This window comes from Manduca sexta, unplaced genomic scaffold (assembly GCF_014839805.1).
Source record: "Manduca sexta isolate Smith_Timp_Sample1 unplaced genomic scaffold, JHU_Msex_v1.0 HiC_scaffold_63, whole genome shotgun sequence".
Classification (NCBI taxonomy): Eukaryota; Metazoa; Arthropoda; class Insecta; order Lepidoptera; family Sphingidae; genus Manduca; species Manduca sexta.
The window spans coordinates 500,283-527,784 of record NW_023595440.1 but is presented as its reverse complement, the minus strand read 5'-3'; the positions used below and the strand labels follow the sequence as shown (position 1 = coordinate 527,784).

General features: G+C 37.6%; 3 protein-coding genes and 1 long non-coding RNA gene across 5 annotated transcripts; 2 read left to right on the top strand and 2 right to left on the bottom strand.

The window, feature by feature from the left end:
• The first annotated feature begins 1,783 nt into the window (after positions 1-1,783).
• LOC115454266 (tubulin beta chain) lies at positions 1,784-4,023 on the top strand. The gene is made up of 3 exons (XM_037447140.1): positions 1,784-1,874; positions 3,276-3,377; positions 3,917-4,023. Exons 1-3 carry the CDS (start codon positions 1,785-1,787, stop codon positions 3,989-3,991), a joined length of 267 nt encoding a protein of 88 aa, XP_037303037.1. The 5' UTR covers position 1,784; the 3' UTR covers positions 3,992-4,023.
• Positions 4,024-4,324: 301 nt separating this feature from the next.
• Positions 4,325-6,394, bottom strand: LOC119193519 (RNA-binding protein 48-like). Its single transcript, XM_037447135.1, is given in 3 exon segments — positions 4,325-4,500; positions 4,503-4,551; positions 6,195-6,394. Coding segments are annotated over 3 exon segments (336 nt in total). The 5' UTR covers positions 6,306-6,394.
• A 673-nt stretch (positions 6,395-7,067) lies between these two features.
• Positions 7,068-8,849, top strand: LOC119193522. 2 transcript variants are annotated; one of them, XR_005113973.1, is made up of 2 exons: positions 7,068-7,198; positions 7,623-8,849. It is a non-coding gene; the product is annotated as an uncharacterized LOC119193522 (long non-coding RNA). The 2 variants fall into 2 exon arrangements; XR_005113974.1 differs by having other exon boundaries at positions 7,068-7,382.
• A 199-nt stretch (positions 8,850-9,048) lies between these two features.
• On the bottom strand, positions 9,049-27,502 carry LOC115453669 (zinc finger protein ZPR1). Its single transcript, XM_037447138.1, has 11 exons — positions 27,314-27,502; positions 24,505-24,638; positions 23,682-23,800; positions 22,724-22,900; positions 21,751-21,866; positions 20,524-20,710; positions 20,080-20,150; positions 18,362-18,451; positions 16,813-16,985; positions 15,653-15,774; positions 9,049-14,331 (listed from the first exon to the last, which is right to left on the bottom strand). Exons 1-11 carry the CDS (start codon positions 27,416-27,418, stop codon positions 14,240-14,242), a joined length of 1,386 nt encoding a protein of 461 aa, XP_037303035.1. The 5' UTR covers positions 27,419-27,502; the 3' UTR covers positions 9,049-14,239.

The following is a 27,502-nucleotide window of genomic DNA, read 5'->3' as shown; positions in this document are numbered from 1 at the left end:
GATTTGTTAATATGTTGTAAAGATGAAAAGGTAATGAGTAATATTAAAACAAACTGTTAAGTAAATTTACTATGAAGGATATGGGTAAAGTTAAAGAATACATTGGAATACATATTGATTATGATTATAAAAAGAATAAGACCATGACACTGAGTCAGGTATCATATATAGAATCATTAGCTAAGCGTTATAATATAATAAATACAAAGTTATATACTACACCAATGGAAGTAAATCTTAAACTAGAAAACTGTAATATAAATGAGAATGTAAAATATAGAAATTTAATTGGAGCACTTTTATATATTAGTTCAGGTACAAGACCAGATATATCGTTCAGTGTTAATTATTTGAGTAGATTCCAAAATTGCTATAATGAGACACATTTTAAATATGCTTTAAAGAGTACTTAAATATCTTTACTTAACAAAACATATAAAATTAATTTATAACATGAATATAAATTCTGATATGTTAGATTGTTATGTAGATGCAGATTTTGCAGGAGATATTGTCAGTAGGAAATCAACAACAGGATTTGTAATTAGACTGTTTGGGAATGTAATATTTTGGAAATCAAAGAAACAAAATTGTGTAACAAAGTCATCTACATTTGCTGAATACATTGCGCTGTCAGAAGCTGTTACTGAAATTAAATTTATAGTTTGTTTAATTAATGAGATTTGTCAGAAAGATTGTAAACCTGTAAAAAATATATGAAGATAATATTGGAGCTCAAATTATTGCTAAATACGGAAATTTCACAAAAATTCAAAACATATTGAAGTTCATTATCATTTTGTTCATGAAAGTGTTAAAATTGGTTTTAATTGATGTTATAAAAATTGCATCTGATCAAAATATAGCTGACATTTTAACAAAACCATTGGGAAGTAATAAATTTAATAAATTTAGAGATATGTTAAAGTTGTTGTAAAGTAATTTATCTTTCAGATGGATATTATGTTGAGATAAATATTGGTTTAAATTGTTTAATTAAAGATGATAATTGTAATATAAAAAAAAAGTTACAATTAATATGTTATACTGAAGGTAATGTTTATAGAGCTATTGTCTTGATATGAGTAGTGTATGATATGATTTAGTTAAAATATAAATGTAAGGAGGCATGTTGAATGGGTACATTTATATTTGTTTAGGGTAACATTTGCTAATATGTAATTTAATTTGTTTTTGTGGCAACACGCCTCCACTTCCTCCTTCCTGTCACGGGCTGCCGGCGAGCAGCCACAATAATGTAGTTCTTTAAGTTTATGTTTAAGATATCAAATTAAATAACAGTGATCCGTCATAGTGGTTTTATTAACACTTATATACGTAAAAAGCGGCGATAGCCTAGTTGTTTGTGGAACGGACTGCCGAGACGAATGTCCGCTGGTTCAAATCCCAAGGGCACACATCTCTGAGATTTCAAAAAAAAATATGTGTTATCCTTTGTGAATTATCGATTGCTTTAACGATGAAAGAAAACATCATGAGGAAACCTGCATACCTCAAAAGTTCTCTTAAGGAATTTGAGGGTGTGTGAAGTCTACCAATCCGCACTAGGCCAGCGTGGTGGACTAAGGCCTAATCCCTCTCAGTAGTAGAGGAGGCCCGTGCCAAGCAGTGGGACAGTATATAATACAGGGCTGATGATGGCTGTGGATAGCGTTGTGGGAAATAACTATATCACTAACGTAACTATATCAACAAATAATAATCTGTATAATATTATATATAAGAATAACAAAGTCTTTTCTTCCTGAAGCTACGTTCTCAAGATGGCCGCCACGTTCGTGGGCAACTCGACCGCCATACAGGAGATATTCAAACGGATTTCGGAACAATTCACCGTTATGTTTAGAAGGAAGGTAAGGAGAATGATGTTCATAAAAGAAGTTCATTTTTTACATCGACAGCAAAAATATCACATAAAAACCACATTTACTGAGAACTTAGACCTTAGTTCGAATGGACTTCATATACGAACATTTTGTACAGAATAAGGTTACATAGCTTATTTTTGTTTTTTTTTTTTATCAAATAATGATGATATTTTAGCACAGATTTTTTTTTATAGTTTTATTCGGTTGACAGTAGTAAGAAATAGGAGAGTATTAATAACACCATGTGACGTCACGGGGATTACGATGCGCGTGATAGAATGAGATAGAACGATATCCCCACTAAGTATAAACGCGCCCGCTCCTGCTCACTGGAATATTATAATATGGATTTTTGTCCCATTTAAATAAAACCATAAAACTCCAGCAACACTGGACTACTATACTATACTATCTGTATTTATGGAAGGTATCTATTCAAAATTTGTAATACATATAGCAAAATATATGAAATACTTATTATATTAGTACGATATTTTATCTTTACTTTGCTTCTTTAATTTTGTTTATAATTTTGATATAGTGTCATTAATTATAGTACGAATGCTACAGAAATTGTTGAATCTGTGTATCTCCTAAAGTACACATTAATTTAATTTGCAACCAACATTTAGAAAATTAAAGAATATTTTGATTGTTTAAAATTTTCAAAAAGACCTAAAATTTATTTGTGCATACAATTTGAATATGTTTGATTTTGTGCGTCTTTTAATAAGTAATAGCTAGTACAAAAAAGATATCCTTCTGTGAAAACAGCATTAAAATTCGATAAGAAATGAAGCAGTATTTCAAATATCAAATATTGCTACGTGCAGGAGTGGGGATATCGTTCCATCTCTTTCTTTCGAACGCATCGTAATGCAAGCTGACGTCACTTGCAAGTACTTCGTCCTTTTTCTGTTTTTTGACACTCACCCCTACTACCCAATTTCAATGGCTTATAACTTATAGATTTTTCACCACATTTCAATGATTTCTGTTTTAGAATTTATACGATGTACCTATTTTATAAAAAATATGATTAAAAATAAGGGGCCGTTCAAGTATTACGTAATGCAATTTTTGAAGATTTTAAACCCAACCCTCATGTATCGCGCCGTAACGTTTTCCTATACTCCCCCGCACCCCCTCCAAAAGTTATGTAACTCAATTTTTTTTTTAATATTCACAATGATTTTACGCAAAATACCGCAAGCCGCTAAAATACCTTTATTGTTTTTAAATAAAAAAAAAACAATGCTACATAACGCTTTGTACGACACCCCCCCCCCCCCCTGTCCCCCCAAATTGCGTTACGTAATACTTGAACGGCCCCTAAGTCAAACATCCTATTCGTATATCTTTGTATAAGTCATGGTATAATTCCAGGCCTTCCTCCACTGGTACACGGGGGAGGGAATGGACGAGATGGAATTCACAGAAGCGGAGAGTAACATGAACGACTTAGTTTCAGAGTATCAGCAGTATGAGGTAAATATAACGTGACCGAAATGAAGATTCCTTGAAATTAAACTATTTTTCGGATTTTATCACGGTTTTAATTATTTTACTGACTGCCTCGGTGGCGTAGTTGTATTGCATGTCCGGTACAATAGCGCTCTGAGGTCCTGGGTTCGAATCCCGGGTCGGACAAAGTGATATTTGGGTTTTTCTGCTCAGTATCAGCCCGGAGTCTGGAATTTATGCCCGATATGGCGATAGGCTCGCCCCCTATCACATCATGGGACGGAACATACTTGGCGAAAAGTGGGTGCCCTAGTTGCGCCTCTGCATACCCCTTCGGGGATAAATGCGTGATGTTATGTATGTATGTGTTTAATTATTTTAGTTTCCTCCCGACGTTTCGAAGACTTTGCAGCCTTCATGGTCACGGGAGGGACTGCACATTAGCTGTTTAAAACTATAAAATAAAATTTACTCGAAACTTGTGAAACATGCTCTCAGTATTACATTCTATTTGTCCTTTTAAGAATGCAACATAATTTAAATGTGTTAAAACAATATTACAGGAAGTTGGAGTGGATGATGGGGAATTTGAGGAACAAGAAGAAATGCCCGGAGAAGAATATGCCGAAGAAGAATAATTTATTATTTATTATTAAAAACTCAATTTTATTTAAACGGTTTTTGTTGTATACTTCTTATCTCTATTTTATTATTTAAAGCTTCATAAATGTTAGTAATAGTATCTTTTTCTACACTAGTACAATCTATTATATCTGTCTCTTTGATTTTCTTTTCTTTTGTCACCTTTTCTTTTACCTTTTTCTTTCTTTTTTTGCCAAAAGATATGACATTAACATGACCCATGTTCATTTTTACTGGTGGCTTACTAATAACCACTTCTGTTTTCAATTCAGTTTCTGTATCTTTTTTCTCTGATTCTTTTACTTCATTATCAATCTCTACATTATCATTTATTGTTTTTGTCCATCCAGCATCTTCTTGGCAATTCTTGCACATTGTATTTTCTCAAACAGCACATGATAAGTTTCTGTAAAAGGTTCTGTAGGATATTTTGGTGCGAGATGCAATTGTAATACTCTTCCGAACTTACTGCAGAGGGATTTTGTTTCTTGCCGAAGGTTCAGCGAGGAACACCGAAGATTAGCAGATGGGTTGACTCATCATTTATGGTATATACCTGAAAATAAGAGAATAGAATCATGTATTGATAGTATTAGCACTGTAAATAAAAAAGCGGCGATAGCCTAATTGGGTGTGAAACGGTCTGCCAAGACGAATGTTCGCAGGTTCAAATCGCAAGGGCACACACCTCGGACTTTTCTAAAAAATCATGTGTGTATTCTTTGTGAATTTATTTTTTGCTTTAACGGTGAAGGAAAACATCATGAGGAAACCCGCACATCCGAGAAGTTCTCTATAGGAATTTCGAAGATGTGTGAAGTCTAACAATCCGCACTAGGCCAGTGTGGTGGACTAAGGCCTAATCCCTCTCAGTAGTAGAGGTGGCCCGTGCTCAGCAGTGGGCAAGTATATAATACAGGGCTGATATTATTATTATGGGCTAATCCATAGTGTAAATAATATCAGCCTTGTATTTACTGTCCCACTGCTGGGCACAGGCCTCCTTTTCTACCAAGATGGAATTTTGAGGGTGTGCACATATTCTGAAGAAACCATTATAGTTTCATACAATATTGCATGATGGACCAATGAGTGGAAAAATAATCAGTTAAGTAATGGATGAATACTCAATATGGAACAGTCAATGCTTACTTGAGCCCTAAGTTCAGGGTACATGTAGACTAATTATTTAAAATGCTTGTATACAAGACATGAAGGACCGATCTTTACAAACAAATCAATTATGAAACTTATTCAATGATGGTAAAGTCTGAGCCTTTTTTTACAATTTTGTAATGTTATGGCAATTAATCTGCACCAGGGGCCTTATTTTCTATCCCACATGTTATTTTAACAGTGCGTAACAAGCACGCAGCACAACGCATCAAGTTTAGGACTATAAAAATTTGCTTACAGAATACAATTCCACGCACATTACACGAACATAATATGACATGGCCGCATTATGAGTTTACACTATCATACAGAATAAGGGCCCAGTAGGCATTGACAAAGAATTATGATTTTTGAGATCATGATTGTCTTGCAATGTAATGCAATTTATTGTTGTGTTAATTGATTTTGAATATTATTTCAAGACAGTGTCAATAATAGTTTGGTGGTAGGTCTCTCATATGTGAGTCCGCCTGGGTAGGTACTACAGCAATATCTATGTCTATAAGCAGCAGTGTGTAGTTACTGTTGTGTTTTGGTTTGAAGGACATTGTAGCCAGTGTAACCACTGGACATGAAGACTTAACATCTCATGTCTCAGGATGGCGAGCGCAGTGGAATACCACACACTTTGTAATTCAAGGTGTTGATACTTCTACTGTTTATGGGCGGTCGTATCGCTTACAATCAGATTCGAACGGCAAGATGGTGTAATCATTCAAAGCAATAAAAAAAAATTACAATAAAAAATTTCTCTGCGCTACGCCGCTTGCATACGCCGGCTCTTAAAGTAGGCACGAGCATTAATAATACCCTTAATATAAGTCGAAATTAATTCTGGTCTATATAAGTCTTGAGTCCTTATTATAGGTATTATATAGGTTTGTACCGAAACGTGTTTTTGATTAATTAGCCTTGAAATTAAAGTCAGAATCACAATTTGCAGAACAGCGGAGTTTCCAGTGTACCAAAGGGACGATCAATCGAAATTATAATTACACAGGCAAAATTTTGTGTTAAACTTACTTTCACAGCTGTGAATATTCTTCCTTGTCTGTACGCCAGTCTTGTCGTACATAGAGGTTGCTGAACGTGGTGCGGCATTAATATCTTTTTTTCCTCATTTTGAGATGACATTTTGTGATTTCAGCGACAATAAAATTATTTGCCAAATAACAGTGGGCACTTTGCAAAGTAAATAATAACAAACAATTGTCATATGTCAAATTGAATCGCCATTTTGTTTTTTATACTTTCATGCTAAATATATAGGTCTGGATATTTGTGACTATGAAACGTGATTTCAATTTTTTATATTACGATAGTGTCATCTTTTGATACTACGACATCTATCGTACAATATATTAATCTAAAATAATTCATAATTTGTAATCTGTATTTAAAAAATATATATTGCATTCCAGTGTTGCCAGAAGGTTACATTTCTTACATTTTTCGTTACTTTTGACGTAACATGTAAGTAATTTTTATATTTAAGGCAATTTTCGTAACTTTTGAGAACAACGAGATTTGTAATACAAAATTTTTATTGTAAGCAGTTTACGAACGCATTTCTATTCCACGCATCCAAATTGAACGCACCTAAAATTGGCGGGTCTAAAAAGTATTTCACTCCATATCACACTTAGAGATGGCTCGCCATGACAAAATGAAAGTATCTTGCATATATTAAAACTTGATTTTGCTTGAGTGTGCGCGCGCACATTTCCGACTTCGCGAGTCCCCGCGGTTTCGTAGCTACAGAAATGCTTGTCCAAAAACGCGTAACTTAAAAAAAAATAATAATTATGTAACTTTTGCGGCAAAAATTTAACATTTCAGGTAACAACACGTAACTTACGACTCAAAGGCCCTGGCAACACTGTTGCATTCGTTCTGTTCTTTCGTTATTTGAAATTTGAATTTTGTGGAATGGGAATTGAAATATCAAGTTTTACGATGAAGAATTCATTTGTTTTTATTAGATAATTTATACCTAATTTTATTTCCTAGACGTCAAAACGACTAAAGTAAGTCTGGTTATGTTATACCCTATCCGTGCACAGAAATTAAAATCTCTGTCGCCCCCTACAACTTGTTATAAACTTTCCTAAAAAAACTTCACAGTCTAAGTGATCAAAATAAAATTGTAGTTGTTTTGTGATGTGCAAAAGAAAAAGATGGTGGATACTAAAACTAGCCATACTAGATCGTGTAAGTATCTAAATAGGACCTAGAGGAGCGCCAGATTAACACTAGCACTCAATATGTCCTGCCCGTGCATCATGCACGTGTATGCCTATTTTATGGGAGCCAAACAAGTCCTTGTTTTCTTCTAATTCATACTAACAGTGTGGACTAAGGTACAAATAATGTCCTACATATTTTATTTCTGAAACTTGGCCTTATTATGCCTTATGATGCAGATAAATTTATAAAAACTTTCTTTTACAGATAACCCTGGTTTATACTGTTATTAATAATAAAATTGGTGGGAATATAAAAGAAAGTCAACATTTTAAGAAGAGAATGATCGGGGAGCAAGTAGTATTGTCTTAATGATTTGGCACTCAACAGTGCAAAAGAGATTGCTTACTGTAATAAGGGAAAGTTAAGTATGTCAAAAAGCAAAGTAAACAAAGGAATGGCATCTATAGCAACAAACCATTTCTTTAACAAACAACAAAACATGTTACATAAGCTATAGACTTAAAATTAAAATATTTTAGAATAGCCGTTCTGTAGACTTAAAAGTAATTGACCCAGAAAACCAAAATAATACAATAAAGAACAATTTTATGAGAGATATCATTAATCAGAACCAATTATTGATAGAAAATGTATATCAAAGTTACTAATAAAATTAGAAAATTAGTAAAATGGTTTTGAATTGAATTTGATTGTATTTACAGCATTCAGGAAAGTGAAGTATTGCATTAACAATATATGAATTTCAATTGTATCTCTAATTAGAAGTAATCTCCAATTTAATGATCATACAACATAAAATGTCTTTGTATTCCAAAATAGATATCAAGTGTGCAGCTATTCCCAGTCTCTGGAGAATGTAAATAAAACACACGAGAGTCCGTGTCGTTCCATCGTGATTGGTCGAGAGACTGTCACGTGACTCGCGGCTCTCTCTCGGCCAATCACAATCGTTAAAACCAAACGACGCGCACATTCGCTTCCTATTATGCGACATTCTACTGCAAATGATTTTTCTATGTTTGCTTAATAATTCTAAATGTAGTATTATAATATTTTGTTGAACGTAAGACAATAGTAGTACTTAACTAGTTAGTGGGATATTGTATCACATTTCTTTTTATGAATTTGTTAAAAATAATAAATCATTTTTTAAAATTAAGTATATCTTAGTTTTTTCTACTTTTAATCGTAAGAAGTGGTATTAGTTTCATGTCACTGTGGGAATCTTTATTATTCTTATATTTATACATTTGATAAACCATTTTTTGTGTGGTTTGCATATATGTGAACACTACGAGTCGATTTTGTATGTTTACTTCGATAAAATCTAAGGAAACTCGATTAAAAATGTGAATAAAGCTAAGAAATGTGGTTCACATAAAAAACAATACTACGTCTCAAATTTGTATATTTTGATAAAGTGTATGAAAATCCGGTCAAAATTTCGAATAAATCTAGGGAGTAGCAAGATTTATGTTTTTTTTTTACAATTTGTATTTTAATTATTAATCCAGTTTCACCACTTTAGCCTCAAACAAAATATTTTATCAGAAAAGAAAAGCAATTTAGATATGGGAGTTGAACCAAAAGTTCTCTTACTTCCTTAACATACCAGTAGCTCAAAATGACCCTCAACTTAATAAAGAATAAGGCGAAATAATACCAAAAATCGATCATAAAACATTTATTTAAAACTTAATAAAAACATCAGCTAATTTGGAATGACAAGCATACAATACTAGCTTAGTATACATTGTCCCACTGCTGGGCACGGGTCTCTACTGAGATTTCTGTTAGTCCACCACGCTGGGCCAGCATGTGTTAGCTTACATACATATCTAACAATAAAATGTATAGCAGCTGAAATGCAAAAGAAATCAATCCTTTGCTATCTACTTCTTGAACGAAAGTAATTAACATGTTACATTAAGTTTAACTAATAAGTCCTGCTCCTTGAAGAAGCAGCTCAGTAGGCATGATTATGTCGTATGGCATGAGATCAGCCCCGGATCTAGAGGGGGGCAAGCCGGGGCCCATGCCCCGGGCGGCCAATTCAAACTAAAATAAACACATAAATTATTTTCCGCGGGGCGCGAAATGCTGATGATGATGAAAAAAGTAAAAATATAGGTCGGGGGCGGCATTATCCAGATTTTGCCCCGCCTCCAAAAAAATCGAGAGCCGGGACTGGCCAAAATCCCCATATCACTGCCTGACTCTGGACCTAAATGGTGTACTGCGCGCGCAATACAACTACCGAGTAAGTCGAGATAGATTGAAAACAAAAGAATACAAAAAAATCAATTGTATAACGTGTCCGAATTTTAAAACGCGCCGAGCGATTGGCGCGCATGCGCCAACTGTTTTACTTATGGCCTCGCGTTACCGCTCGGCCAATGGCAAGCCACGTAGCGGCTCGGGGACGCGTCGCCAGTCCGCTGCCGGCCCTCGCCACACGCGCACACGCATCACCCGAGCTCCGTCGCGATACCGTTTATAATACCTAAATGTATTTTCGCTTATATGTTGGAGCTGTGTGTAATAATGATTGAGTTAAGTAATAATAAAGTGTCAGTCGTCAATCACGCGCGCCTTTCCAATTTAATTCGCCCCGAACCCACAAAGAAAAGTTGTTATAATTGCAAATTGATTGGTGCGACTTTTGGCAAGTCGAAGCTGCTTATAACAAGAAAATCTCCATGGAAATGTTGGGATACGTTAAAAGCCGTACATGAATAGAGAAATGAAAGAAGACTATCTTCTCATTGTGAATTGTCTACATGAGAAGGTATCTCGACACTGTATTTCTATAAACCCTTAATAGGAATCATAAAAAATCGTCTACCAAGGAGGTGAAACTTTTCAAATTCCAACATTGGAGGAAATATAAAAGAAAGTCAACATGTTAAGGAGAAATTCACCACCACCGGTATTCACAAAAATAAGGGGCAACATTGTGTGTGCGAGGACTCCTTCTAAGATCTGGTGAATCATGTGAGTAGCTTGGCGACATAGAGGGAGCCTTCGATAGCGCCTGGTGGCCATAAAGGTCCGATTGGCGGAAGAACGTTGCCCACCAAACATCAGAAAGACGGTCGCCAGCTAACTGGATGATCGGATGGTCAGAGTTTGGTACTCAGAAGCATTGTGGTGTGTTGTGTCGGATTGGGGTGTTGCAATATAAAGGACATTACCAAATGTCAATATCTATACTTTGTCCTCTGTAAAAAAAATACTGTCTATGTTTTTCCCGCTCTTTTCTGCTATCTGTCTGTAACACATGATGTTGGGCTCTTAAGACATTTATGTATTTACGGAATAATAAAAGTGTTAACATACACGCCTTTGTTATCATGGTAGCAAAGCGTGGTTACACAAATAAAACATAAAATAACCATATCTGGGTTGTGATCCACTTCGATGACAAAAATGTCAAGTCAATGGCGTTTGGGGGGCTGCGGTCTCATTATTGCAGTGACTCGCGGAAAAATCAAATTTCGGCATATGGAAATTTCGTCTAGTTACTTTTGGAGGAGAAGCAAATTGCTCATGTACTTTCAGAAAGCTAAGCATACAACATACAATAAAGATGACGCAAAACCGAAGTCAATAATTGCGCAATGTTTCCGATATATCGAAATCATAAAAAATGCTACAACTGTCAAAGATATGTTGAAATTATTAGAAGATATCTTTGAGAGAAAAGTTGTATAATCGTTTTCACCCAAAACATAAGTTGATTACTTTAAAATGCAATGAAAGATGACCTGAAGACCGATGTGCACTTAAAAGTTTCCGGTTTCATTGGTCAAACGCCAGATCTGACGGGACTCGGGACGAATGGAGCTGGAGATATGCGGACGGAGAGACGGCTTCGGCGACGAAGCTATTCTTTCCGGACGCTGTCGAGGCGCGCAGGGTCGTAAGGCGGATCGTCCTGGACGCCACACTGACGCAGGTGTTCACGGGGTGGATTCTCCACGTACGTAGTGAGAAGGAGACGTCTATGAAGTACATCCTGGGAATGACCGACTGAGTCCGGTTGATGCGATGGCTAATAATTTGAGAATATTGGCCAGTGTTACGGCACAAGTCACTGCAGCTCGCGCGGCCGCGTAAGCTGTGCGCTCTTGCTGCCACAACCGAAAAAGTTTACGCCTGGTAACACTGAAAAGGTGTACGCCTGGCAACACCGAAAAGGAGGTGTAATTTTTTCTATCACTTGGCTGCAAGAGCATTTTTATTATAATTTGTTATTACAATTTAAATATAGTATTATTCGCTATGTGCCTATGTTATTTCTGTCGAAAACATTAAAATTTTGATGCTCCAATGCATAAACGAATATACAGCCAGCTTCCTCTATCTGACCGCAAAGAACAAAACCTTTACAAAAATCACTTATCCCAAGGGAAAATACCTCTATATAGTTACTTCGAACCTCCAAAAATCACAGGAGATGCATAGCATTTCTAATCAACGGAGACATCAATCACTTGGGGAGGTGGGAGACAGACGTATCAAATAGCGTAGAACCCCCCCCCCCCCCCAAGAACCCTCTACAGACATGATGTTGTCTCTCCACAATTCGATAAAAAAATATAAACCCCAGTCGAAACATTTGAAAAAAAAAAAACAACAAATAAAGAAACGGAGACATCCAGCCGTTCAAGACCAACTGTTCACCGCAAAAAAATGATAAAGTGTGTGTCTTACTTGCCCGATAAAGAACTTTTTCTAATCAAGAAATGCAAGGCTGTCGCGTATTGCGTCTGTGCCGCGACTCACCGCCGGAGCAGGCTCGCGGGCGCCGGCTGCAGCGCTCGGCACCACAGCCCGACCCCCAAATTTGTTCATATAAATTTTGTATTAAAAAGGGTGTAAATGAATAATAAAAATAAACCCAAATTTCATTATGTGCGTGAACAAAGGCCTCTAGTAAAACATATCGATCAAGAGGTCTCGCTGCGGCTGTGGTCAGCTCAAGAAAATAACATTGAAATTAAAGAAAGATGGCCCAGTATTGGACCTTCTCCAGTGAAATATCGACCGCGTGCAGGTATTGTACTAAGCCTGGCGCAGTGAAAAAATTATCCTTATTTTCTTCACTGTAAAGGTATTTAATTAAATGAAAACAACCCTTGAAAGAAAAAAGAAAGTCAACATCTTAAGAAGAACAATCCTATCGAAAAATAATTGAAAAAAAAATCCCGGTAATATACCGGAAAAAAAATTAAAAGCGAGAAGTTGAAAAACCACCCACTTGGAATTAAAACACCGCACCGTACCTACGAGGCGATAAAAAAACCGGTAAAATAAACCGGAATAACGCAAACACTAGGGAAATAGTGTAAATGTTATTAGGCAGCAAAGCTATCGACACGGCTAACGCGTAACGACGGCTTTGGCGAGAAAAAAGAAACCGGAATATAGTTTAAATAACCGGAAAAATAAGTACCGGAAAATAGCTCACCGGGAAAACGGGGCCGGTATATAAGTTAAATATACCATAACGACACTGTCGTATCGAAACACTAAAATGAAGACTTGAAAAATGCAAAGAAAGTCTTCTATCAACAAATCTCATTTATTAAAGACGAAAAAATAATTGTTAAAAAATTACAAGCGAAAAAAGCGTTCACAAAAACGCTACGTTTCAGCACAAAACGTCGCGTTCCTATAAAAATTCAATACCCCATGTTCTGAAAAGAAAATCGACATGAACAACCTTAATTTTTTTTTTTATTTTTGTGGCCAATTCAAAGTACGCGCCCAAGCCTACGCCGCGCACATTGGCGCTCGGCGCAGGCTCGAGCTGCGGTGCAAACCCCGCGTGCCACACGAGGTTTCAATATGTGACATTTTGAATTGATTAAATAAAATAGTTGTCTGTGATTGCGACTGATCAATAAACGCTACCATATCCAACACGAAGTTTTTATTACACGTGGAGAACATATATAACCCATGAGCTCCATACTATCTTCATTAGGACAAGATCTTTCAAAGTACGGAGCAATGCTGTGATAAGTTAGTACTTTCGACATGACAGTCGCAGTGCGTACACATGGCGCTGTGATTGGCTAATATTGGCACAACTTCACTGCAGTCGGCTGTCAATAAACAAAGCTGAACATAGCCACAGATAACTATGACAGCCGACACTGTGTCCTCATAGTATTGTTTGTGAAAATGGGTGTTAGACAAATTGCATTTTTTTCTATTCTGTTTCTAGTTTTCTCTTATCTATTCGCTTTGACCACGTGACATCGCTAGGATGTCAATTACATTGTAGCCAGTGTAACTACTGGACATAATGACTTAACATCTCATGAGTCAGGATGACGAGCGCAGTGGAATACCAAACAATACTTTGTGATACAAAGTGTTTGTGTTTCTACTGTTTCAGGCGAACGGCAAGCAGCAGTATGTGAAAGGCCATAAGATTGAATATATCTTAACTAAATCAGGAATAAAATTGGCGAATGTATCGATTTAACGAAGAGTCGATTGTAAAACTATTCGAATTAATATATCGAATACAGCATTAAGGCATAGTTACATAATATAATTTGTTGCTCATTGCATCTATTATATAAAAATCAATGTACAAAAAATAATATACATTTTGCATACAGTATACATACAAGGCATCTTTTAAGGTTCAAAGCAGACGACCGACAAACATCGGAACGATAAATCGTATAAATTCTTTAATGAATATTGACTTCACTGCAAAACGATTGAGCCCGTCACCGACACGACAAATCGGACCGATAAATCGTACCGACATATCGGTCGTCTGTTTTCACCTCCAATAATCACAGTAAAGTTGCTCAAGTCCGCGTTCAGTGCGCACGCTAGCTCTCTTCATAGCCTTCCACTTTCATGTCGTTCAGCCCCAACTCTTCATTCTGTTCATACGTCCTGTCGTATCTGGTGATTTTCAGACCTGAAACCAGGAAATGATTAAACCCTTCACGCTTTCTATTCCCGAAGGAGGTTGTTTTTTGGAGTATCGGACCCCGCTTTCACCAGGGAAAGCCGATAATGGGATAGTGGAATGGAATGAATCGGAAAGAAGGGTAGCGATCAGTGGGGAAGGTCCATATAACTCGATTCTCACCGGCTTCCCTTTCATGTATAATCTAGCGGCTTCGCACGGGTGCAATGCTGACTATTTAATGGATGTTATTATACATATAAACCTTCCTCTTGAATCACTCTATCTATTAAAAAAAAAACGCATCAAAATCCGTTGCGTAGTTTTAAAGATTTAAGCACACAAGATTAGAACGATTTTATGTATATTAGTACCTACATGTTGTGTCGGGTTACCTTTTGGAAAACTTCACCGCCACTGGTAGGGATAGTGTGAAAGGAAGAGAAAAGGGAGGAAAGGGAAGCGTCTTAGGATGCGAGGTGTGGAGGAGCCTCATAGGCCTTAATGTGGAGTCACAACCATGAAGTATACACACTTGACTGTGTGCCCAGGGTCGTGGCAAATGTTCCCCGTGCGGGCACAAGGTGTGAAGACCGAATGCACAAGAATTGCCAAGGAGAGGTCCCGAAGGAGGTTAGTTAGAGAAACTACTGGTGGACCTAGTTTTCGCCGTGTGCACTCCCATAATGTGATAGGAGGCCACGCCACATCAGATAAATTTCGGGATGGTACTGAGCAGAAAAACTCGTCATACTCGAGCAGGGATTCGAACCCGAGACCTCAGAGCGGTGGTACAGCACACAATAAAATTCCTCCACGGAGACAATAGCAGATGATTTTTATTACTTATACATTTGATCTTTATCAGCGTATCATTTGAGGAATGAATAGTCGGACGCCAAAGTACTTGAATTAATTCAAATCATTACTACATATAAACTTCAATAGAAACATTCTTTTCTCTTTATCTAAAATAAAATGTACTCAGGTTTATTTTAGTGAAGAAAAACGATTTTCGACACGTATTTGTTAGTGGTAGGATATATTTTATATCCGCTCGGATAGCGACAGTACACAAGCTGTTAAAACCTATAGTGGCACACGTGAGTCGCGTTCTGGGATGTCTCTGTATATCCGGTTCCAACATAATTGTGTCGACTGTGGGGTAATCATCTCTCGTGAGTCGATACTATTGAACCCCACTCTTATCATCAGGTACAGCAGGGTCACTATTGCACTTATAACAAAACTGACACAAAAATGTAAAGGCAATTGGAAATTTTGAATTTGTTCAGCTATATATGTGGCTGACTGTACATCGGAGACTTGCCTTCGTCAGGTGTGAGAGGATCGTCGGCCAGGCTCTGCACGTAGCTGTTACCCGCGGGATCGTCCAGGACTATGGTGATGGGACGCTTGCACTCCAACACGTCGTCGAGACGTTCCAGGAATCTAGAATCAATTCATTGTAATGATATCTATGAATAAAAATTATAAGTTTTGATTCGCATTAATAGAGTTTTTTTGTGTATCGGAGTTCGCAGTCAACACCGGGGGAAACCTGCGAATAATATCAGCCCTGTATTATATACTGTCCGACTGCTGGGCCTCCTCTACTACTAAGAGGGATTAGTCCACCACGCTGTAGTGCGGGTAGCCTTCACACACCCTCGAAAATTCCTATAGAGAATTTCTCAGGTGTGCAGGTTTCCTCACGATTTTTTCCTTCACCGTTAAAGCGAACTAATTCACAAAGAATACACACATAATTTTTTAGAAACAACAGATGTGTGTGCCCTTTGGATTTGAACCTGCGGACATTCGTCTCGGCATTCCGTTTCACACCCAACTATGCTATCGCCGCAACCTGCCAGTGGACACTGGAATCCCCCAGCTTAGCGACTGCAGGGCTCCGGAGGAAAGTTGGGAGGCGTTATCTGGGTGAGGAAAAGGTACCATCTTAGGATGGAAGGGAAAAAGCCAGGAAATGTTCGCGAGCCCTCATGTATCAATGTGTATAGGCAACTATGAGGAGTACACACTGGACTGTGTGCCTAGAGCCCCGTGCAAGTGCATTTAGTGTGGAGACCGAGAGCACAACAACTGCCTCTGAGGTGTGAACCGACAAGGGATGCTGTCATCTCTCGCCTGTAATTCCATTTGCTCACTATTACAAGGTTTTACACTATATTTTTTGCATAAATTATATATATCATCATCTATGTCTTTTTCAGTGAAAATATCCAATAATCCCAAAATACAAAAGAAGCAACCGTGAATTATAATTTTCTATTTTTTATCCTATAAACCTTTAAATTTTCCAACATAAATAAAAAATTAATTTGATATGTTGTGATGGTGGCCCAGCGTAGTGATGCGTGCTTCATTTAACACAGGGCAGTCGCTGTTATGCTAAAAATTGACGATCAACATTATATTTGGAATGCGTAACTCGTATAGAAATCACAAAAAAAAATAATGTCCCCTCACTCCTTGAGTCCGTCGGGGTTGACCCCGGGCGCGTCGCCCACGACCCCCGGCGCCTGCGCGAGCTGGTCGGCGGTGGCGCGCAGGAGCCCCTCGGCGGTGGTGAAGCGGCCGCCCAGCGCGCGACCGCCCACCTCCAAGTCCAGCTCGGGAATGAGCATCGTGCAAGTCTCCGACTAGCAAACACAAATATATACTTAGCAAAAAATATATATTGTTTTTATTTATTTAAATATGGTTCTCCAACAGTACACACATTTCTTATTTGTAACATGTCGCCGCAGCACTGGTGAATTTCCGGAGCGATAGTGGCGCCATCTATCATTACATCGAGGAAGTATTAGAAAAGGAGGGAGGTCGACTGCTGTCAATATAAGGACCGGCCGAACGACGAGAGCTCAGTCTTGTACGAGTGTTGGTTGAATCTGGTTGGAGTCTTGTACGACTCTAGTAGTAGTCTTCAGTAGTCTTGTTTGGACGCTCGAACCGAGCACATTGTGTATTCCGCTAGTGCTGCTATGCAGTAAATTGTTATTGAAGTAAAGAAGTGTTTCAATAATTGAATAACTGTCTGGAAAATAAATATGGACCGGTGCAACTTAACCGGTCAAGTCAAAAATAACCAAGTAAACAGTTTCACTCCGACAAACATAAAAGTAGTAAAGTCACATTGTGATGTGTGTACCAATTATAGGAGTACACAACACTCACAAATTAGTATGCAATGTTGATATTTTACAAAAAAAGACAAATTAAAACTAAAATCTACCAACTAATAATTACAAAGCAAACATTGATATTATATTATGTACACTCATGCCTTTTATCGCTCGAAGGGGTAAGCAGAGGCGTAACTGATGCACTCACTTTCCAACATTGACGTATATTCTATAGACACGAACGCCATATAAACTATTTGTTCAAAATCTGAACTAAAATGGCGACCAAAACGTCACTATTATAACCTATTTATTCACTTGAACAACATATTTTACTTATTTGACTAATATTTTTTATTCACATCCAGGTTTACACTTAGACTCGAGTTCTTATATCATGAGCGCCACTCCGTACACAACCACAAGCTGTCAATATTGACCATACTAAAGTCAGTTTGAATGGATTGCAATTCAATTCAGTTGAACACAGTGAATGTTCGGAACGCCAAATCTAGTACGTAGTACATATATATCGATGCTTTCCATCGTCTCGTGATAGAGGGCGAGCCTACCGCCATATCAGATACAAATTCTAGACTCCGGACCGGTACACGATCACAATCGATTAAAAATTTACCAATCAGAATGATACACTTTCAAACGACTCAGTTCGAATGGTTTAATCCAATCCAAGTTCTTAAAATTAAATTTTGGACCGTCTATTGATTTACAAAAAAAAAAAGTTAATATTGACAGGTCATGTTGCTGAAAGTATCTTGCCTCGCGTCTTCACAACTATACCACATTCCAAAGCGATGGTAAATTCATGACACTTAAAAAAAAATCTGAATGTCTATTTGAATAAAGCAAATTTCTAAGTTTGTACAACATACCTTCAGTATGTCCCTGGAGAAGTCGGCCTTTTCGGCCACTTTCACTTCAAACCTGACCCCTTTCTCCTCAATTCCACCACCAGACTTCACCTGCAAACAATAAGGTATATAAGCATTGATTTGCCCGCTTTATAAGTAATGATGATATATAGCCTATGGCACTCTAGGAACAAAGGGCTATCCAACACAAAAATATTTTTTCAGTTCAAACCGGTTGTTCCTGAGATTAGCCATTACTGCTCCGCTTCTATTAGTCATAGCGTAATGATATATAGCCTATAGCACTCCACGACCAAAGGGCTATCCAACACAAAAAGAATTTTTCAGTTCGAACCGGTTCCTGAGATTAACGCGTTCAAACAAACAAACAAACTCTTCAGCTTTATATAATAGTATATATAGATTTGGTCCATGAACACGCGCCCCACCACTTGTAGCGCGTCGTGCCGGGGGAGGGGCTGGTCCGAGCTACATTCGCGAGCCGGCAGCGGGTCGATGCGCGCGAGCAGTACGATCCGCGGTGCACAAATCTTGACTAGTCACGATATTGCTCTTACTAAATATTAATTGTAATTTTTTGACAAGATAAGGCAGTTGACGACTTTTTTAAATAAATTTAATAAAATTTCCATTTCATCCAAAATCTATCGGAAAAGAATTATCAAAATCCACGCTATAATTAATAAGCTATAAAGCTTTGAAGTTTGGTATAAAGGGCGGTTGTCAAATTACAGTAATAGTGAAGTGTGACGTCACAGTGCCACCGGCCATAACGCTGCGTGAGTGAGACAAGGACAGCGCGATAACCTCACCACACTCCCACTTTTGCTCACAACAATATTAACATACAAATAACTGCTTTATATTTCAACCAATTTTGATGCTGATTTCACAGAAGAATTTCTTTTTCATATTATTTTCTGTTACATATAAAATAATAAATTAAATCAAACATAGGAAACTACCCTATTGAGTGTAATTAAAAAAATATAATATATAATTTGCAAATTATTACTAAAAGACCGGGAGACGTAGTTAAGCTGCAACTATAAAGGATTATATCCTCTGGTTCAAAATGGCCAGCTCGCGCGGACCATTGCGTCGTCGATATATTGTTTTTGGCTGTCATTAATTGTTGGATCGGACGGACGTTCACAATCTTTTCGCTAGCTATTTTTGTGTTCTAGATTATTTGCTAATTTGATTCCAATTATTCTCTTTTGTGAATTAGTACAGATTTTGTTGTAAGTAATAATTACTATTTTAGTTTTACGTTAATTTTTCTAATAAATAAATGTAAAACCCTAAATATATATATCGGAGTGAAACTGTTTACTTGGTTATTTTTTTACATGACCGATAAAGTTTCACCGGTCTATATTTATTTTCCAGACAGTTATTCAATTATTGAAACACTTATTTACTTCAATAACAATTTACTGCATAGTAACACTAGCGAAATACACAATGTGCTCGGTTCGAGCGTCCAAACAAGACTACTGAAGACTACTACAATACCGCTTCAAGGCTGGTACAAGACTGAGCTCTCGCCGTTCGGCCGGTCCTTATATTGACAGCAGTCGACCTCCCTCCTTTTCTAATACTTCCTCGATGTAATGATAGATGGCGCCACTATCGCTCCGGAAATTCACCAGTGCTGCGGCGACATATATAAAAAATTTTACAATTAACTTTCCTATTGAAATATTAATTCTCACCTCATTGGTTCTGTGTCCACAATACTCGCAGATCGTCGCCATAATGACCACTTCCTTGAAATGCGGGATGTCTGGAACAAAACATGTTTCCATACAAATAACCAGACCATACACGACAGCTGTGACGTATATATTTACATTTTCCTATCCTTCTATTTCCCCGTACTTGCCAGCTCGAGCTGGTTACTTTTTGTACCTTGTTTTTATTATAGATTTTATCCCTAATTTAAAATGTGACCTCAACCCTTAATAGGGTGACCTCGACCCTTGCGAGTGTGACCTCAACCCTTGCGAGTATATAACCTCGACCCTTGCGAATGTGTGACCTCGACCCTTGAGAGCTTGACCTCGACCGTTGAGCGCGTGACCTCGACCCTTGCGAATGTGTGACATCTACCCCAGAGTATGTGACCAACCCTTGCGAGTTTAGATTGCGACACTCACTTGTGATCTTCATGTTGGTGTCGGCGGGCGCGTTGCAGTCCGGGCAGTTGGTCCTGAACTGCATCACCTCGGTCGCATTGAGCATATCCAGCTGACCCTCTGAGGGGTCGGCGGGAGTGAGCAGAGAGTCCGAGGCCAGCGAGGGGGAGATGAGAGACGCTGGCGATGTTATGGGCTCGTCTTGCACCTGAGAAAGATAGACTTATACAATATGACTATGTAATGAATGTTATTATTATACATATAAACCTTCCTCTTGAATCACTCTATCTTAAAAAAAACCGCATCAAAATCCGTTGCGTAGTTTTAAAGATTTAAGCATACAAAGGGACATAGGGACAGAGAAAGCGACTTTGTTTTATACTATGTAGATTGCGACAGTGATAAGCTTTTGATTTCTGATTCGCAAGCATGAAAATGTTTTTATTTATTTATTTACACTTTATATACAAAATTGTACATAGGCGGACTTAATGCCGTATGTATTCTCTCCCAGTCAACCTTAGGGTGGAGCAGAGATAATCATGGTAGGTGTATTAAAAAAATCTGTTGCGGTGAGCAAATACAACAGCTAACAGTGAGCAAATATAAATAATACGATATATACAAATATTAATGATTTATAAGTAAATTAAATGTAGACATAATAATAATATACTAATACATAAAATGCATACTATAAATATATATATTAATTACGGAGGTGACACTTCCAATCCATTCACTAATAGATGTCGTACCCTCAATTTTTTGGGATATAAGTATTGTTATCATAATATCGAGCTATATCGAAATCAGTACAGAGGTTCAGCTGTGAAAGCGTAGTGGAGTTACTTTTGCAATTATTGTGTATTAGGATGAATGCCTGGAGTCTGTCCTGGAGAAATTTGTGCTCTATATAGCAAAAGACTATATAATGGAATCATGAATAGTGAAATTTGGCAAGCAATGTATATATTTACTATAGTAACAGCGAATTTACTATAACAAACATATTATTTGAGGTTAGTAGAAAAACCGTGTCAAGGAATCGAATGACAAAGTTTATCAAGTTTTAAACTTATATACTTAGATACCTTTAACTACAAGTTTGTACGGACCTCTCAGAGCACAAGTCCAACTCACTTCTATATTTTACAGCATCCCTATTCTTACCATCAGGTACAATGGAGCCGCTTTGCTAAAGCCGTTGCAAGATAACCCCACTTGCCACTTCCCCCCACGTACCTCATCGTGCATGAATATCCCGAGCTCGTGGTTCTGCTCCCTGGTCCTCCTGAAGTCCTCGCGGTCGCAGCGCGGGTCGCGGCGCGGCGCCTCACTGTTCTCGATGAAGCAGTTGCCTGGCAACATACATGTGGGAAGTAATATCTGATCGTATTTTAAGAGAATTAGAGTAAAATGTTTTTGTACGTGTATCTGATTTTCGGTGCATGAGAGAAAGGTGTTAGTGCTTTCTCTTTCTCGCGAGCAATGGCGGCTACGGCAGATGCTCGGGTGTGCGCGCAACTTTGTAATTAAAACTAATTGAGTCAAAAGTAAATATTTTGAGCAGGATTCCTCTCTTTTATTCGCCCCTGATCCTTACATACATATATCACGCCCGTGTCCCGAAGGGGGTAAGCAGACTGGGTTTCAATTTCTCATCATTCTAGCACACGGCTCAACAAGATCCTTCAGACTAGACTCAAAGAAGTATTTATAAGATTCACAAAGACATATTAGTTATGGTACCTCAGGCCCCAATGATCAACAAACATCTAAAACTTGATAAGAAAGATTTATTTATTTAAACAAAATTAACTTTGAAGTTCATTAAATTGAAATTCCTATTGGATTAGAATACAGTTTAGGCGACATTAGAATAAGTTTTTTGTTTTTCTTATTGCTTTGAATGACGAGACGAGTTTGTCGTTCGCCTGATGGTAAGCGATACGACCGCCCATAAACAGTAGAAACACCAACACCTTGTATCACAAAGTATTGTTTGGTATTCCACTGCGCTCGCCATCCTGAGACATGAGATGTTATTATTATGTCCAGTAGTTACACAGGCTACAATGTCCTTCAAACCGGAACACAACAGTGACTACACACTGCTTGGTGGCAGAATTACGGTGATACCTACCAGGCTCTCACATAAGAGATCTACCACCAGCACCAGTCTCCCACCTGTCTCATCTCAAGACCCTGAACTCACCGCTGATATCCTCCAAGAGCAGCGTCCATGGCCTCTCCAACTCCCTCAGAACTTGCAGCTTGCTCACAAACGTGTCTATTTGCTGCGCCGCTTCGGGATGCTGTTCCCTCCGCGCCTCCTGGTCTTGCGTGAGACCAGCGATTGCTCGAGAGATTATCCCTTCTACCGTGGTCACTTCTGTAAGGAAATTTGTCATGAACGTGAATGATATTAGAATTTGAAGGCAGATATGCTGTTAATATCAGCCCTATATTATATACTGTCCCACTGCTGCACGGGCCTCCTCTACTACTGAGAGGGATTAGGCCTTAGTCTACCACGCTGTAGTGCGGATTGGTAGACTTCACACACTGTCACAATTCTTATAAAGAACTTCTCAGGTGTGCAGGTTTCCTCGCGATGTTTTCCTTCACCGTTAAATTAAGTGATAATTCACAAAGAATACACACATAACTTTAGAAAAGTCGGAGGTGTGTTGGGTTTTGAACTTGTGGACATTCGTCCCGGCAGTCCGTTCCACACTCAACTAGTCTATTGCCGTTTCATTGGCAGTAATAGTTGTACGCAATTATTACTAGCAAATTTCATTTTTTGAAATCTGTCGAAACTCGTATTCGTCAACGCCTGCGAAAATTGCCTCGCCATTGAACATGTTAAGACGGGGTGACTTTTTAAACAAAAATTACGTCTCACCCCCATTTTCAATAAACGATATCAATCGCTTTTTTGATCTATCTCTAAAATGGACCAATCAGAACAAAGGATTTTTGACATGCTTACAAATGAGTTATGTTAATTGGTTCATGCTTACAATTGGATTTAAGATTGAGATCGTTCATTGAAAACTGCTGTAAATGGGGCTGTTGGATAGTAATTAAGTATGATTATGATGGCGATAATGATGGACCCGTGGATATCTCACCAAACTAAAACGCTATATAGAATATGATCACCTCACCTCCCTTCTGGCTCTGCGCAGGTATCTCGAAGTCGAGCTCCGGTATCTTGACACTTGTGTTGTCACTCTTCACCACCTGTCGGTTGAGGTCCACCTGTTTCTCCACGCGCAGCTTCCACCTAAATACATTTAATTATCACACAGTTATTGCCATTTCAGGCCCATTTGGCAAATCTCGTTTAAATTATTTATTAGCAATGTGGTCCCGGTGGCGCCCCAGGGGTCCACGGGGGTTACGTTGGAGTGACCAAAAAATGGGGGTACACAAAAACTTATGATTTTGATAGTAGAGAATTAAAATGTTGGCTTGACTTCACCTATCAATGTAAGCAGATAATATTAAGAAGCTCAGCGACTGGTACATGTAAACACTTGCATATTCTGGGGAATGTGCTAGAAATTTAGCTGCAAGGGTCCAGCGGAACCAACAAAATTTTTAAAGTGGTCTATAAAAAAGAAACATTGGAAAAACTCTGGTTTAAATGTTTCACACAAAGCGAGGTTTCACTATTTGATACATAATTCGTCCCCCCCCCCCCCCCCCGAGGTCTCTGGTTCGATCCCCGGGTCGAGCAGTGATATTCATTTCAAATGCAACAATATATAAAAATGAATCCCTATTTCCCTTGGTCACGCCATCACGCGTGAACGGCTGGACCAATTTCACTATCTTTTTTTGTTGTGTTTGTTATTGTCAGGAGAAGGTTCTTATGAAAGAAAAAATTAAGGAAGTTGAGCGGAATGTTAGAAAATTTAAGAAAAGTTAATTTCAGCGATTGACAACGTCTGTCGGGTCAACTAGTGCAACGATAAAATTTCGTACCTGACTCCGAGCTCGGCGATGGCTCCGCCTGGCTGTATCTCGTTGTTCTCATACCCGCACTCCTCGCAAGAGAAGGACATGATGACGACATTCTTGTAGTACGGAATCCTGGTGAGTAGCAGTCGTGTGGTTCCCTGGAATCATATTATAATCATGTCTATTTCTGCCGTCAAGCAGCAATGTGTAGTCACTTGTGTTCCGGTTTGTAGGATATTGTAGCGACTGGACATAATAATTAACATCTCACGTCTGAGTGGCGAGCGCAGTGGAATACCGAACAATATTTAGTAATTCAAGGTGTTGTTGTTTCTACTGTTTATCGGTCATATCGCTTACCATCAGGCGAACGGCAAGCTGGTCTCGTCATTCAAAGCAATAAAAAAAAATATTTAATATGCGTGGTAAGAAGTTGCCGAAAACTAAAGCCATGTAAACCTTAGGGACAGCACATTTTTAATTCCTTTATCCATGGCACTGCAGTGCGCTGGTCACTGTTATGTAATAGGGCAGTTTCCTATATTTCATTTCGTACATTACTGTATGTATAACAAAATAATATGAAAAATAAATCTATAAAACAGCATCATCATTGTTTGAAAAGTAAATCAGTTATTCATATTTGAAATATTGTGTTTAAACGTAAGGGCGTGGTAGGCTCTTTCTGCACTTGATGACGTCACAGTTTGCTTTTCCCATTAGGGGCCGTTCAAGTATTACGTAACGCAATTCATGAAGATTTTTGATACATCCACACCCCCATGTAAGGCGTCGTAACGTTTTGCAGTACTTCGCCCCTCCCCCCTCAAAAGATATGTAACTCTTAATTTACATTTTTTTCTAATATTCACAATTATCTTACGCAAAATACTGGAAAGTCGCTAACATACCTTTGTTACTTTTAAATAAAAAAAAAAACAATGTTACATAACGCTTTGTACGAAACCCGCCCCTGTAACGCATCGTAACGTTTTACAAGAACCCCCCCCCCCTCCTCCCCCGCAAATTGCGTTACGTAATACTTGAACGGCCTCTTACTTGACAGCTGTTCCTTCCACCAAATTCGAAGATTTATAACTTATTTAATATTGTTTGGATTCTGAAAATTCTTCTTCTATTATATTTTAGATGACATAAATTCTTGATAAAACAATTTTAAATAATATTAATTATAATAAAAAAGCGGCGATAGTCTAGTTGGGTGTGGAACGGACTGCCAAGACGAATGTCCGCAGGTTCGAATTCCAAGGGCACACACCTCTGACTTTTCTAAAAAATCATGAGTGTATTCTTTGTGACTTTATCGTTCGCTTTAACGGTGAAGGAAAACATCGTGAGGAAACCTGCACATCTGAGATTTTCTCTATAGGTATTTCGAAGGTGTGTGAAATCTACCAATCCGCAATACAGCGTGGTGGACTAAGGTCTAATCCCTCTCAGTAGTAGAGGAGACCCGTGCTCAGCAGTGGGTAAGTATATAATACAGGGCTGATATTATTATGATTATAAAATTGTTAAATGAAAAAAAAATTGACAACTGTTCCTTCCACAGAATTAGAAGATTTATAACTTATTTAATTTTATTTGGTTTTTGAAAATTCTTTTTCTATTATATTTTAGATGACATAAATTCTTGATAAAACAATTTTAAATAATATTAATTATAATAAAAAAATCCTTTTAAACAGGCATTAACACACATTTAGTGTTAGAGGTAAAATTAATTAAGCAAAGCATTATGTAACTAAAACAGCCAGCTTGGGCGGGGACGTAAGAGTCAAAAAAATTCATCAGTATTTAAATAAACCCAAGGGCATGCGTCTCTGACTTTCTTAGACTTATGTATGTATTCTTTGTGAATTATCACTTGCTTTAACGGTGAAGGAAAACCTTGTGAATAAACCTGCATACCTGAGAATTACCTATAGGAATTTGTAAACTAGGTCAGTGTGCTGGTCTCCGCCCCTAAATCGTCTCTGTACTGGAGGCTCCTGCAGCAGTGGGCAATTCAATGCAAGGCTGATATATTACATTATATAAGTCTTTAATTTAAAATGTCACAATAGTTATATAATCTAATGCATATATTAAAAATCTTAATATCCAATTTTTTTAATATAAATAGGATAAGGTTTGTGAAAATGTTAAGATTTGGTTTAAGTAAAATTCACTATAAAACCATTTTCAAAAAAGATTTGGGCGTTGCTGTGTTCAAAACCCAAATTTAATAATAAAGAGATTAGAATCATTAAAATACGTAAATTCAAATATTTTTTTTGAATATTATGTGAAGTTAATCCATAATATATAAGTAGCGTAATTCTTGAAAATTATGTTTTTTAAAGAAACCTATCTCTTAAGTATTAAAAAAAATTGCCTAGTAATATTCGAACAAAATCGGAAAAAGACAAAAATCTCTTTTAATTAAATTTAACTAGACCAAAAATTATTAAATATAATCAATAATGTGTTAATTTGTATTTTTTTTCTCCTTAATATGAAAAGAAAGCTGTAAAGGAGAATGAAATATTGAAAAGTGGAATGGTTTATTATTGGATTATTGAGAAATTCTTATAGGAATTTTATACAATGAAGTTAATTTTAATAAATGTAATTTCTGAAACATACGCCGGCAGATCGTAAAAAAATTGTAGGTTGTGCACACGTTGCATCGTGAATTCCATTTGAAAATCAATAAACTAGAACCTACGCCCAAGGAAACCTCTATTAAATCCATTTAGAACATGAAAAACTAATAAAATTTGTGAAAAATCATCAAATTTCGAGAAATGTCCATACTATGTTAACTTACATTAGCGTGGCAGTTGATGCAGAGCGACTCTATTTCCGTGACCTCTGGGTCTTGGTCCTCCGCCGTTAAGTCCCTGAAGACAGGCTGCTGTTCTACGGTGCACATTTTGAATTAAAATGAAAGAGTTTTTGAAGACAATGTGATCGCTCGCAATCAGCAGTCGCAACAACAAAGCAGTGTTGCCGACAC